Source organism: Oncorhynchus mykiss, chromosome 1 (assembly GCF_057628025.1).
Source record: "Oncorhynchus mykiss isolate SJ-2025 chromosome 1, ASM5762802v1, whole genome shotgun sequence".
NCBI classification, from domain to species: Eukaryota; Metazoa; Chordata; class Actinopteri; order Salmoniformes; family Salmonidae; genus Oncorhynchus; species Oncorhynchus mykiss.
Window position 1 is genome coordinate 72,482,153 of NC_143022.1, and position 13,274 is coordinate 72,495,426.

Sequence of the window (13,274 nt, forward strand, 5' to 3'; positions counted from 1 at the left end):
CACATGGGGACAAAGATCGTACTTTTTGGAGAAATGTCCTCTGGTCTGATGAAACAAAAATAGAACTGGTTGGCCATAATGACCATGGTTATGTTTGGAGGAAAAGGGGGGAGGCTTGCAAGCCGAAGAACACCATCCCAACCGTGAAGCACGGGGGTGGCAGCATCATGTTGTGGGGGTGCTTTGCTGCAGGAGGGATTGGATTGTATGTAAACTTCTGACACACTGGGAACGTGATGAAAGAAATAAAAGGCTGAAATAAATAATTCCCTCCACTATTATTCTGACATTTCACTCTTAAAATAAAGTGGTGATCATAACTAACCTAAGACGAGGACATTTTCACTATGATTAACTGTCAGGGATTGTGAAAAACTGATTTTAAATGTATTTGGCTAAGGTGTATGTAAACTTCCGACTTCACTGTATACAGTATATGTTGGATGCATGGTAGGCAAGAGAAAGCCGCTATCAATAAAAGACAGTACTGTGCAGCCGTCTTCATCGACCTGGCCAAGGCTTTCGCCTCTGTCAATCACCATATTCTTAAATCGGCAGACTCCGTAGCCTCGGTTTTTCTAATGACTGCCTTGCCTGGTTCACCAACTACTTTGCAGACAGAGTTCAGTGTGTCAAATCGGAGGGCATATTGTCCGTCCTCTGGCGGTCTCTATGGGGGTACCACAGGGTTCAATTCTCGGGCCGACTCTTTTCTCTGTATATATCAATGCTGTTGCTCTTGCTGCGGGCGATTCCCTGATCTACCTCTACGCAGACGACACCATTCTGTATACTTCTGGCCCTTCCTTGGACACTGTGCTAACCTGTGCTAACCTCTAATCTAACCTCCAAACGAGCTTCAATGCCATACAACACTCCTTCCGTGGCCTCCAACTGCTCTTAAAACGCTAGTAAAAACCTGCTTTTTGAAAAGCATGCTTTTCAACTGTTCGCTGCCTGCACTCGCACGCACGCCCGACTAGCATCAACACCCTGGATGGTTCCGACCTAGAATATGTGGACATCTATAAGTACCTAGGTGTCTGACTAGACTGCAAACTCTCCTTCCAGACTCATATCAAACATCTCCAATCCAAAATCAAATCTAGAGTCGGCTTTCTATTTCGCAATAAAGCCTCCTTCACTCACGCCGCCAAACTTACCCTAGTAAAACTGACTATCCTACCGATCCTCGACTTCGGCGATGTCATCTACAAAATAGCTTCCAATACTCTACTCAGCGAACTGGATGCAGTTTATCACAGTGCCATTAGTTTTGTTACTAAAGCACCTTATACCACCCACCACTGCGACCTGTATGCTCTAGTCTGCTGGCCCTCGCTACATGTTCGTCGCCAGACCCACTGGCTCCAGGTCATCTACAAGTCTATGCTAGGTAAAGCTCCGCCTTATCTCAGTTCACTGGTCACGATGGCAACACCCACCCGTAGCACACGCTCCAGCAGGTGTATCTCACTGATCATCCCTAAAGCCAAAACCTCATGTGGCCTTTTTATGCGACTGGAACGAATTGCAAAAAGTTGGAGACTTTTATCTCCCCCACCAACTTTAAACATCTGCTATTTGAGCAGCTAACCGATTGCTGCAGCTGTACATAGTCCATCGGTATATAGCCCACCCAATTTACCTACCACATCCCCATACTGTTTTTATTTATTTACTTTTCTGCTCTTTTGCACACCAGTATCTCTACCTGCACATGTTCATCTGATCATTTATCACTCCAGTGTTAATCTGCTCAATTGTAATTATTCACTCCTATGGCCTATTTATTGCCTACCTCCTCATGCCTTTTGCACACAATGTATATAGATTATTTTTTTTCTCTACTATGTTATTGACTTGTTTATTGTTTATTCCATGTGTAACTCTGTGTTGTCTGTTCACACTGCTATGCTTTATCTTGGCCAGGTCGCAGTTGCAAATGAGAACTTGTTCTCAACTAGCCTACCTGGTTAAATAAAGGTGAAATAAAAAATAAATAAAAAAGCAAGCATGCTATCCTTACATTAAGAGGTTTTGCACTGTCCTTGGGCAGCAAGCAACAGACAGAAAGTAACCAATCAAAACTAAGAGAACATAAAAATAAAGAACATGACAGGCAGTTTAAAAATGATCTTGTTGCTATTTACAATCTATAAATTATTCATCTGAACTAATTCACTGATCATTTCAGGTCTATTTAGAATATTATAATGTTCCTCTGAATATCAACAACCTTTTATTCCTCCTCTTAAAAATGCATTGCCTAGTCAGAAAAACGAAGACTTTCTCGCAATTCGGTTTAATTTGGCTCCAACCCAATGGAATCCTACAGAGACAAACGCAATATTAGGCACAGTAGAGCCGGTGTAAATTGAAGTGGATGGACGTCATTGTTAGACATATCTGGCTGCGCCCAGTGAGGTAAGAGGGTATCCATTTGCAGCAGCTGTAAGGATAGAAGTGCCAGCCAGCCATGGCTTGGGCCTGGCCTCATAATGGGCCAGGACTGTGTATTATTAATGAGGAGCTTTTCTGGTGTCCTACAGTCTTGTGGCCACTCCACTACTATACTAGACCCAAGCAACACAACAAAGACTTACACCGCCATCAGGACAGGGTGGAGGAGACAATTCTCAGGCCCAGAGCTGACATGTTTAAGTTGTCATTGGCCCAGAGGAGATGTGGCTGTGTTTTAGGAAGGGAGGGGAGACTAGAGGAGAGATACATTACCTACCTAAATACAAACAAACTGCTTTTTAACTGTGCAAGGCATTGTCACCCAAATGGATTAGGCTACTTTGAGCAGGAGGTAACATAATTACCTGGTAAATGTGTAGCCTTGCTGGTTAAGTTTATTATTGATGTATTTCCTTCATGGGTGAGGCCAGAGCCTTTACCAAGAGCAGGATTGGACACCTAGCACATATAGTGGTGAAAAATGCACGGTCTGGATATAGTCCAGACTGTTTTAGCCCCACCATAGGTTATAGATGTGATTCAGATCTGGACTCTTTGCTGGCAACTCCAGAACAGTCCACCGCTTGTTCTTGAACCATTCCAAGGTGCTTTTGATATGCGTTTGGGGTTGTTGTCCAGCTAGAAAACCCACAACCTTTAACAGAGATCCAGTTTGACACAAGGTTGAACATTGCACTCCAAAACACCTTGACAATCTGCTGTTTTCATGATGTCTTGCACACTTTCAACACCCCCATTACCAGAGGCAGCTTAGCACAGCATTACTGAACCTCCCCCATGTTTGATTTAAGGGAGGATATGATTATCTTTGAATGTTTCATGTGGTCGTTGGTAAACATAGGAAGACCCCACTACTGAAAGAGACAAGAAAGCCTCATTGAACTTCTCAAAAACCCACCTAAAACAAGCTTAAATTCTGGGAAAACTGCTGTGGACCATTGAAACAAATGTAGAGCTAGCTCAGATCAGCACTGTGTATACCGAAAACCAAATTAAGCTTTCAATGAAAAGAACACCTTCTCTACAATCAAACATGGCGAGGTTTGATAATATAGTGGGGTTGCTTTTCTGCCTCTGGTACTAGGGGCCTTGAACGCATGCAAGGCATCATGAAATCAGCAGATTATCAAGGTGTTTTAGAGTCCAAAATCAACCTTGTGTCCAGAAACTGGGTTTCCATTGAAGGCTGTGGATCTTCCAGCTGGACAAGGCCCCAAACACGCATCAAAACGCACCCAGGAATGGATCAAGAAGAAACGCAGGACTGTTCTGGAGTGGCCAGCGAAGGGTCGGTATCGGAATCACATCCAAAAACCTACGGCGAGATCTGAAAGCAGCAGTTGGTAGAGGGCACCACTCATACATAGAAGAATTAGAACAGTTGCTGCTTTAGAGTTGGCCAAATTGCCAGTAGAAAGGTACAGCAAGGGCCTTCCGGGTGGCGCAGCAATCTAAGACACTGCATGCGGTGTCACTACAGCCTGGGGTTTAATCCTGGCCAGCCGCGTCCGGGAGACCAAATGGGGCGGCGCAATTGGCCCAGCGTCGTTCGGGTTATGGTAGGGTTTGGCCGGGAGGGATGTCCTTGTCCCATCGCGAAATAGCGACTCCTGTAGCGGGCCGGGTGCAGTGCACGCTGACACGGTCACCAGGTGTACGGTATTTCCTTCGACACATTGGTGCGGCTAGCTTCCGGGTTGTGTCAAGAAGCAGTGCGTCTTGGTTGTGTTTCGGAGGACGCACGGCTCTCAACCTTCGCCTCTCCCGAGTCCGTACGGGAGTTGCAGCGATGAGGCAAGACTAACTCCCAATTGGATACCACAAAACTGGAGAGAAAAAAGGATAACATATTTATAAAAATTGCAGATAACAACAGTAGGGCTGATCACAGACAACGATGAGACAGCTTACAGGGAGGAGATCAGAGACCTGACTGTGTGGTGCCAGGACAACAACCTCTCAACGCGATCAAGACAAAGGAGATGATTGTGGACTACAGGAAAAAGAAGACCTAGCATGCCCCCATTCTCATTGATGGGGCCGTAGTGGAGCAGGTTGAGAGCTTCAAGTTCCTTGGCGTCCACTTCGCCAACAAACTAACATGGTCCAAGCACACCAAGACAGTTGTGGAGAGGGCACGACAAAACCTATTCCCCCTAAGGAGACTGAAAAGATATGGCATGGGTCCTCAGATCCTCAAAAGGTTCTACAGCATCCTGACTGGTTGCATCACTGCCTGGTATGGCAACTGCTCGGTAACCGACCATAAGGCACTACAGAGTAGTGTGTACGGCCCAGTACATCACTGGGGCCAAGCTTCCTGCCATCCAGGACCTCTATACCAGGTGGTGTCAGAGGAATGCCTTAAAAATTGTCAAAGACTCCAGCCACCCTAGTCATAGACGTCTGTTCTCTCTGCTACCGGCAAGCGGTAGCGGAGCACCAATTCTAGGTCCAAGAGGCTTCTACCCCCAAGCCGTAAGAATCCTGAACATCTAATCAAATGGCTACCCAGACTATTTGCATTGCCCCCCCTCTCTATGCTGTATTCAGTGCAGTTGACAAATAACATTTGATTTGAGTGCTTTCTCCAGACATGACGCTTGGCATTCAGGCCAAATAGTTCAATCTTGGTTTCATCAGACCAGAGAACCTTGTTTCTCATGGTCTGAGAGTCTTTAGCTCACCTCCCTGACCAAGGCCCTTCTCCCCCGATTGCTCAGTTTGACCGGGCGGCCAGCTCTAGGAGGAGTCTTGGTGGTTCCAAACTTCTTCCATTTAAGAATGATGGATGCCACTGTGTTCATGGGAACCTTCAATGCTGCAGACATTTTTTGGTACCCTTCCCCAGATCTGTGCCGACACAATCCTGTCACGGAGCTCTACAGACAATTCATTCGACCTCCTGGCTTGGTTTTTGCTCTGACATGCACTGTCAACTGTGAGACAGGTGTGCCTTTCCAAATCATGTCCAATCAATTGAATTTACCACAGGGGGACTCCAATCAAGTTATTCAAGGATGATCAATGGAAACAGGATGCAGCTTAACTCAATTTCGAGTCTCATAGCAAAGGATCTTAGATACCTTATTTAGATAAGTATTATTTTACATTTTTAATACATTTTCAAAAAATTCAAAAAATCTGTTTTCGTTTGTCATTATGGGCTATTGTGTAGATTGCTGAGGATTTTTTTTATTTAATACATTTTAGAATAAGGCTATAATGTAACAAAATATCGAAATGAAATATGTCACGATGTACACAGGGCATGAGACATCCTACCTGCTACATTCAACAAGGGTGACCCTAAGCCGGCCCTCCACCAATCCTGAGTCCTGAACGGAGAGGTCCAAGTCACAGGCGGAAGACCCAATAGGAGGTTGCACTTGGAAAGGGAAAAAGGGTTTGTATCTGTAAAAAAAACACAAACAACAGACAATGATTAAATTAGAAAATGGTTGTCCATTTGTTGTATACTGCTAGTGATTTCAGTGTGAACATTACGACAGGGATTCAACACTTCATTGGGCAGTGTTTGACAATCTATGCATAGGCCTATGGCTATTCCACTGGGGGAAGAAAATAACAGAACTTGTGATCACTTCCCTCAAATCCCAAACACTACTGTATCAGCAATTTGATTCAGCGTTTAAGCATTGCTTAAAACACTTCTGCTTAGTTCTGCTATTCTAGCCACCATACTGTTGGAGAAGTTGAGTAGCAAAGCCCTGAGGACATCCGGTGCTAACTCGCTACTGTCTATGTTTCAGATGATGTGCTGTTAGCCCACGGCAATAGTTTAACAGACACAGAACCGGTTAGCGTCTCTGCTTTGTCATCATCCTCAGGATTGTTTCTCTTGAGTGACTAAAACACGGGCTCAGTGATTAGGAAATAACCAACGGACTAAAATATATACTAAAGCTGCTATTGACTGCTTCATCACGACACCTACACTATCAGCATAGGCACACAGTAGGCTGTTGAATAATTAAATAGGTAATAATAAATAAGTACACAGTAATAAGGTAACTGTAATACAAAGTGTAAGATCTCCTTGCTCAGAGAACAAATGGATTGGAAAGTGGAATGTAAAAGTGAATGAGATAAGTAGAAATGTAGAAAATTGAGTAGAAATAAAGTTGAGATTGAGAAGACTTGGAGTTGAACAATTAAAGGAGGGATGGATGATGGAGACATGAGGAGGATGGTGAGACGAGAGGAAAAGTGGGGGAGAGATGAAGAGAGTGTCTTCAGAAAGTATGCATACCCCTTGACTTATTCCACATGTTGTATTACAGCCTGAATTCAAAATGGATTAAATCAATTTCTCTCCCATCTACACACAATACCCCATAATGACAAAGTGAAAATAAGATTTAGAAATGTTGGTAAATTATAGAAAATTTAATTCAGAAATATCACTTACATAAGTATTCACAGGCCTGAGTCAATGCCTTGTTGAAGCACCGTTGGCAGCGAATACAGCTGTGAGTCTTTCTGGGTAAGTCTCTAAGGGCCCGATTCAGATTAAGGGCCTGATTAAGCCATGCAAACTGGACACACTTCTCTTTTAATGCACTTTTCTCTCTATGCGTATTATGACCTTGAACTTAAGCATGAGAATAGCATGCTATTAACCTGCTATTACTTTTCTGTGTGTCTACAAATACACTGTATTCTGACCTTGACTGAATTCCCAAATAATTCCACCACCTTTATGTGCAAGAAAACCATGAATAAGGTCTAGCGAACCTACCAGTTCCAAGTGGGAAAAGCATGTTCTTTCTTTTTTTTCCCCCACCTCAGTAGAAATAACACCATTCTCCATTAACTGTAATTAACAACTTGATAAGAGCTAGGTAAATGAGTAATCTGTTGGAATAAGGGAATTGTAAATATAAATGACACTTTCTTTAGATAAACTACATGACCAAAAGTATGTTGTCCCCCGGTACCAGTCGGAAAAAGTTATGAAAGTACGCAGTACATTGCCAAAAGTATGTGGACACATGCTCATCGAACATCTCATTCTAAAATCATGGACATTCATATAGAGTTGGTCCCCCCTTTGCTGCTAGAACAGCCTCCACTCTTCTGGCAAAGCTTTCCACTAGATATTGGAACATTGCTGAGGGGACTTGAGGCACAAGAGCATTAGTGTAGTTGGGCACTGACATTGGGCGTTCAAACCTGGCTCGCAATCAATTAATCCCAAAGGTGTTTGATGGGGTTGAGGTCAGGGCTCTGTGCAGGCCAGTCAAGTTCTTCCACACCAATGTCATCAAACCATTTCTGTATGGACCTCACTTTATGCACGGGGCATTGTCATGCTGAAACAGGAAAGGTCCTTCCCCAAACTGTTGCCACAAAGTTGGAAGCACAGAATCGTCTAGAATGTCATTGTATGCTGTAGAGTTAAGATTTCCCTTCACCTATGGGCCTAGCCCTTGAACCATGGAAAACCGCCCCAGACCATTATTCCTCCTAAACCACAGTTGGCACTATGCATTCGGGCAGGTAGTGTTCTCCTGGCATCTGCCAAACCCAGATGGTGAAGCGTGATTCATCACTCCAGAGAACGAGTTTCCACTGCTCCAGAGTCCCATGGCGGCGAGCTTTACACCACTCCAGTCGACGCTTGGTTTTGTGCATGCTGATCTTAGGCTTGTGTGCAGCTACTTGACTATGGAAACCCATTTCATGAGCTTCCGAAGAACAGTTCTTGTGCTGATTTGCTTCCAGAGGCAGTTCGGAACTCAGTAGTGGGTATTGCAACTGAGGACACACAATTTTACGCACTTTAGCACTCGGCGGTCTTGTTCTGTGAGCTTGTGTGGCCTACCACTTTGCAGCTGAGACGTTGTTGCTCCTACTCGTTTCCACCTCACAATAACAGCACTGACAGGTGACGGGCAGCTCTAGCAAGGCAGGAATTGTGACGAACTGAAAGGTGGCATCCAATGATGCTGCCACATTGAAAGTCACTGGGCTCTTCGGTAAGACCATTCTACTGCCAATGTTTGTCTATGGAGATTGCATGGCTGTGTGCTCAATTTTATACACCTGTCAGCAATGGATGTGGCTTAAATAGCCGAATCCACTAATTTGAAGGGGTGTCTATTGTTTATATATTTTCTTATAATCGCTGGAGACAAATGTGAAACCAGTCATAAGGCAGAAAACTGAAGCATATCAACTTTCCCACTGTAAGGTTTATGAAATGTTGTGCCGCAAAGCATAATTTAAATTGTATGGCCTTTTAACTTGCAGGGAGGGGCATTCTCAAATCTCTTAATTATAGGCTACCCCAACTCTTTCTTATTTGAATCATGTACAATTTTAGCCACTATCAGTATCGTCAGTAGGCCTAATAACCACACATAGTCAACTGTCAATTTACTGTTAGTTCCCTTCAGCTGGTATAGCCTACATTATCATTCCATTTAATTAGTGTTTTGTTTACCTTAATTTGCTTCCCCTGTAAAAGCGATCACGGCCAGGTGGTTGTTGCTAAGGATCATTACTAACAGTTGATTTTATTTTTAAAAAACATGTAGGCCAATTAAATCATTATGAAGCAGAGTGCAGACCAAGCCGTAACAGTTTGTAACAGTTTGAACCCGCAGCATAGCATACTTGGCTGTGTCAGCACACAGTTCCATGGTTAGTGCACTCAATAGACGAGGGTATAGCCTACTAGTGTACACTAGTCTCCCTGTTAGAATTCTATGTACACTAATTTTCTAACATCACCATGGGTTAAAGAACTGAATTTGGCAATTTTCAGAACGAATCAAACCACCGTTTTTTCTTTACTGCGTAAAGGCTCTCCAAACCTGTTTATGATTCATAAATACTTTCCTAACCTTTTTAAAATCTGCCAATTGGTGCTGAAAGATGGCTTCCTTTTATTGATCCCTAATATTCTGAACCCGTTCTGTCAATATGTTCTATTGAGTCTGTAGACAAAATTCAAGCAAAGGTACACCGTATTGAAAGGGATGTCTTAAGATAAATGTACTGAAAACCCTATTTAATTCCAAATCCACGACAATATCAAAAAAAGGTACTTTGAATATCAACTACTGAGAAGTGCATTGGAAAGGCATAAGAAAAGGCATAATTTAATAAATTGGAATCTGGCCCGAAGAGCTTTCCACAACTGGATTGTGCCATAGATTTTCAAGTAGATTTAAGTCTAAACTATAACTCGGCCACTCAGGAACCATCACTGTCTTCTTGATATGCAACTACAGTGTAAATGTGGCCTTCTGTTTTAGGTTATTGTGCTGCTGAAAGGTGAATTCATTTCCCAGTGTCTGGTGGAAAACAGACAACCAGTTTTTCCTTTACGATTTTGGCTGTGTTAATTAAGCTCCATTCCGTTTCTTTTTTATCCTGAAAAACTCACCAGTCCTTAACGATTACAAGCATACCTATAACATGATACAGCCACAACTATGCTTGAAAATATGGAGTGTGGTACTCAGTAATGTGTTGTATTGGATTAGCACCAAACATAACACTTATTCAGGACAAAAAGTGAATTACTTTGCCACACTTGTTTTGCATGTTTTGGAATATTGTTATTCAGCACAGGCTTCCTTCTTTTCACTGTGTTAGTTCGGTTAGTATTGTGGAGCAACTGCAATATTGTTGATCCATCCTCAGTTCTCCTATCCCAGCCATTCAACTCTGCAAATGTCTTTAAAAAAAGTCACCATTGGCCCCTGAGGGGGTTTCTTTCCTCTCCAGCAACTGAGTTAGTAATGACGCCTGTATCTTTGTAGAGACTGGGTATATTTATACACCATCCAAAGCGTAATTAATAACTTCACCATGATAAAAGGGATATTCAATGTGTGCTTTTAATATACCAATAGGTGTCCTCCTTTGTAAGACATTGGAAAATCTCCTTGGTCTTCATGGTTGAATCTGTTAGAAATGCACTGCTCTAATGAGGGACCTTACAGATAATTGTATGTGTTGGGTAAATGAACTAGTAGGCCGGTTTGGGTTTTGAGCTAGTAGGACCGGTTTGGGTTTTTACTACCTTCTATAATGGTATTTGAATGTTTAACTTGTTAAATGTGATATTCCGTGTGTAACGTCCATTTTTATAGTTTACTCCGCTACTCGAGTCATCCCTCTCCACAGACCTAATCCCACCCCATCACTGAAGTAGCGCATTTGTTGTTGCTTGACCACGAGACACTTTCATTCAGTCTGCAGCACATGCAACAAGTTTGATGACGATGTTGTTTGCACTATAAATCCACAAGCATTCTATAATTACAATATTAGTTTGTGTTTCTTACATCTGCAAAGAGCTAGTTTGTATTTTCTTAGCAAGTTAAGCTAAATCATGTTAGACACTAATGCTAATCGCTAGTTTTATATCGATGGCTAGCTAACTAGCTAATAAAAGTACTTAGTCAGAGCAAACGTAGCTAGCTAATACAGCCTGATACCAGTACTGGTGCAGGCATATATCAGCATGTTGTTTGTGCATCAGTATCTTCTAAAATAGGCAAAGCATGTTAGCTACGTGAATAAAGATTTACTGTAGTCAAAGATTATAGGGTCCCCTAGGAAACACTCATCACTTTGGTTCCTACCCTGTCACAATAACTCGTCCATATAATTTTTTTAATTCGATGACATGTCAAACACTGTATTCAAAGTGCCCCCTATTATTTATATTCTAACTATAGAATTATAATAAACATTTTATTTCCATGATTCCAAAAGTTCTGTTATGATCTAAATTGCAATTGCAACATTTGGTTAAAAATAAGGCCTAGTATTTTTGCCCATATCGTGGCAGTGTGGAAAGGATCTCAAATGAATGCAGAAAATGCAGAAATTGATGGAAATGCAGGAAATACATTTTAGGTTGAAATTGAATTGAACATTATAAAACCATAAGAATGGAGAAAGACCCATTTAAATCATTTCGAATATATACAGTGCCTTGCGAAAGTATTCGGCCCCCTTGAACTTTGCGACCTTTTGCCACATTTCAGGCTTCAAACATAAAGATATAAAACTGTATTTTTTTGTGAAGAATCAACAACAAGTGGGACACAATCATGAAGTGGAACGACATTTATTGGATATTTCAAACTTTTTTAACAAATCAAAAACTGAAAAATTGGGCGTGCAAAATTATTCAGCCCCCTTAAGTTAATACTTTGTAGCGCCATCTTTTGCTGCGATTACAGCTGTAAGTCGCTTGGGGTATGTCTCTATCAGTTTTGCACATCGAGAGACTGACATTTTTTCCCATTCCTCTTTGCAAAACAGCTCGAGCTCAGTGAGGTTGGATGGAGAGCATTTGTGAACAGCAGTTTTCAGTTCTTTCCACAGATTCTTGATTGGATTCAGGTCTGGACTTTGACTTGGCCATTCTAACACCTGGATATGTTTATTTTTGAACCATTCCATTGTAGATTTTGCTTTATGTTTTGGATCATTGTCTTGTTGGAAGACAAATCTCCGTCCCAATCTCAGGTCTTTTGCAGACTCCATCAGGTTTTCTTCCAGAATGGTCCTGTATTTGGCTCCATCCATCTTCCCATCAATTTTAACCATCTTCCCTGTCCCTGCTGAAGAAAAGCAGGCCCAAACCATGATGCTGCCACCACCATGTTTGACAGTGGGGATGGTGTGTTCAGCTGTGTTGCTTTTACGCCAAACATAACGTTTTGCATTGTTGCCAAAAAGTTCAATTTTGGTTTCATCTGACCAGAGCACCTTCTTCCACATGTTTGGTGTGTCTCCCAGGTGGCTTGTGGCAAACTTTAAACGACACTTTTTATGGATATCTTTAAGAAATGGCTTTCTTCTTGCCACTCTTCCATAAAGGCCAGATTTATGCAATATACAAATGATTGTTGTCCTATGGACAGAGTCTCCCCCCTCAGCTGTAGATTTCTGCAGTTCATCCAGAGTGATCATGGGCCTCTTGGCTGCATCTCTGATCAGTCTTCTCCTTGTATGAGCTGAAAGTTTAGAGGGACGGCCAGGTCTTGGTAGATTTGCAGTGGTCTGATACTCCTTCCATTTCAATATTATCGCTTGCACAGTGCTCATTGGGATGTTTAAAGCTTGGGAAATATTTTTGTATCCAAATCCGGCTTTAAACTTCTTCACAACAGTATCTCGGACCTGCCTGGTGTGTTCCTTGTTCTTCATGATGCTCTCTGCGCTTTTAACGGACCTCTGAGACTATCACAGTGCAGGTGCATTTATACGGAGACTTGATTACACACAGGTGGATTGTATTTATCATCATTAGTCATTTAGGTCAACATTGGATCATTCAGAGATCCTCACTGAACTTCTGGAGAGAGTTTGCTGCACTGAACCTAAAGGGGCTGAATAATTTTGCACGCCCAATTTTTCAGTTTTTGATTTGTTAAAAAAGTTTGAAATATCCAATAAATGTCATTCCACTTCATGATTGTGTCCCACTTGTTGTTGATTCTTCACAAAAAAATACAGTTTTATATCTTTATGTTTGAAGCCTGAAATGTGGCAAAAGGTCGCAAAGTTCAAGGGGGCCGAATACTTTCGCAAGGCACTGTATGTGTTGCCACCCTAGGGTCACGCACTACTCATGAAGCAAATTTAGAACTTTTATTAATCAAAAACATAAATTGTCAAATACAGTCATACATTTGAAAAATACCATATATGATATTTTGGCCATATCACCCAGCCCTATGAGGTAGTCATTCAAAAATCATGTTAAACACTATTATTGCACACAGAGTGAGTGC

General features: G+C 42.1%; 1 protein-coding gene across 2 annotated transcripts in view; it reads right to left on the reverse strand.

The window, feature by feature from the left end:
- pdzd8 (PDZ domain containing 8) overlaps window positions 1–13,274 on the reverse strand; it is a 74,738-nt gene that overhangs the window by 45,834 nt on the left and 15,630 nt on the right. For both annotated transcript variants that reach the window (XM_021609993.3, XM_090238793.1), the window contains exon 2: window positions 5,770–5,898. In XM_021609993.3, the coding sequence (XP_021465668.2) occupies window positions 5,770–5,898 (129 nt within the window). The remainder of the gene's footprint in view (window positions 1–5,769; window positions 5,899–13,274) is intronic.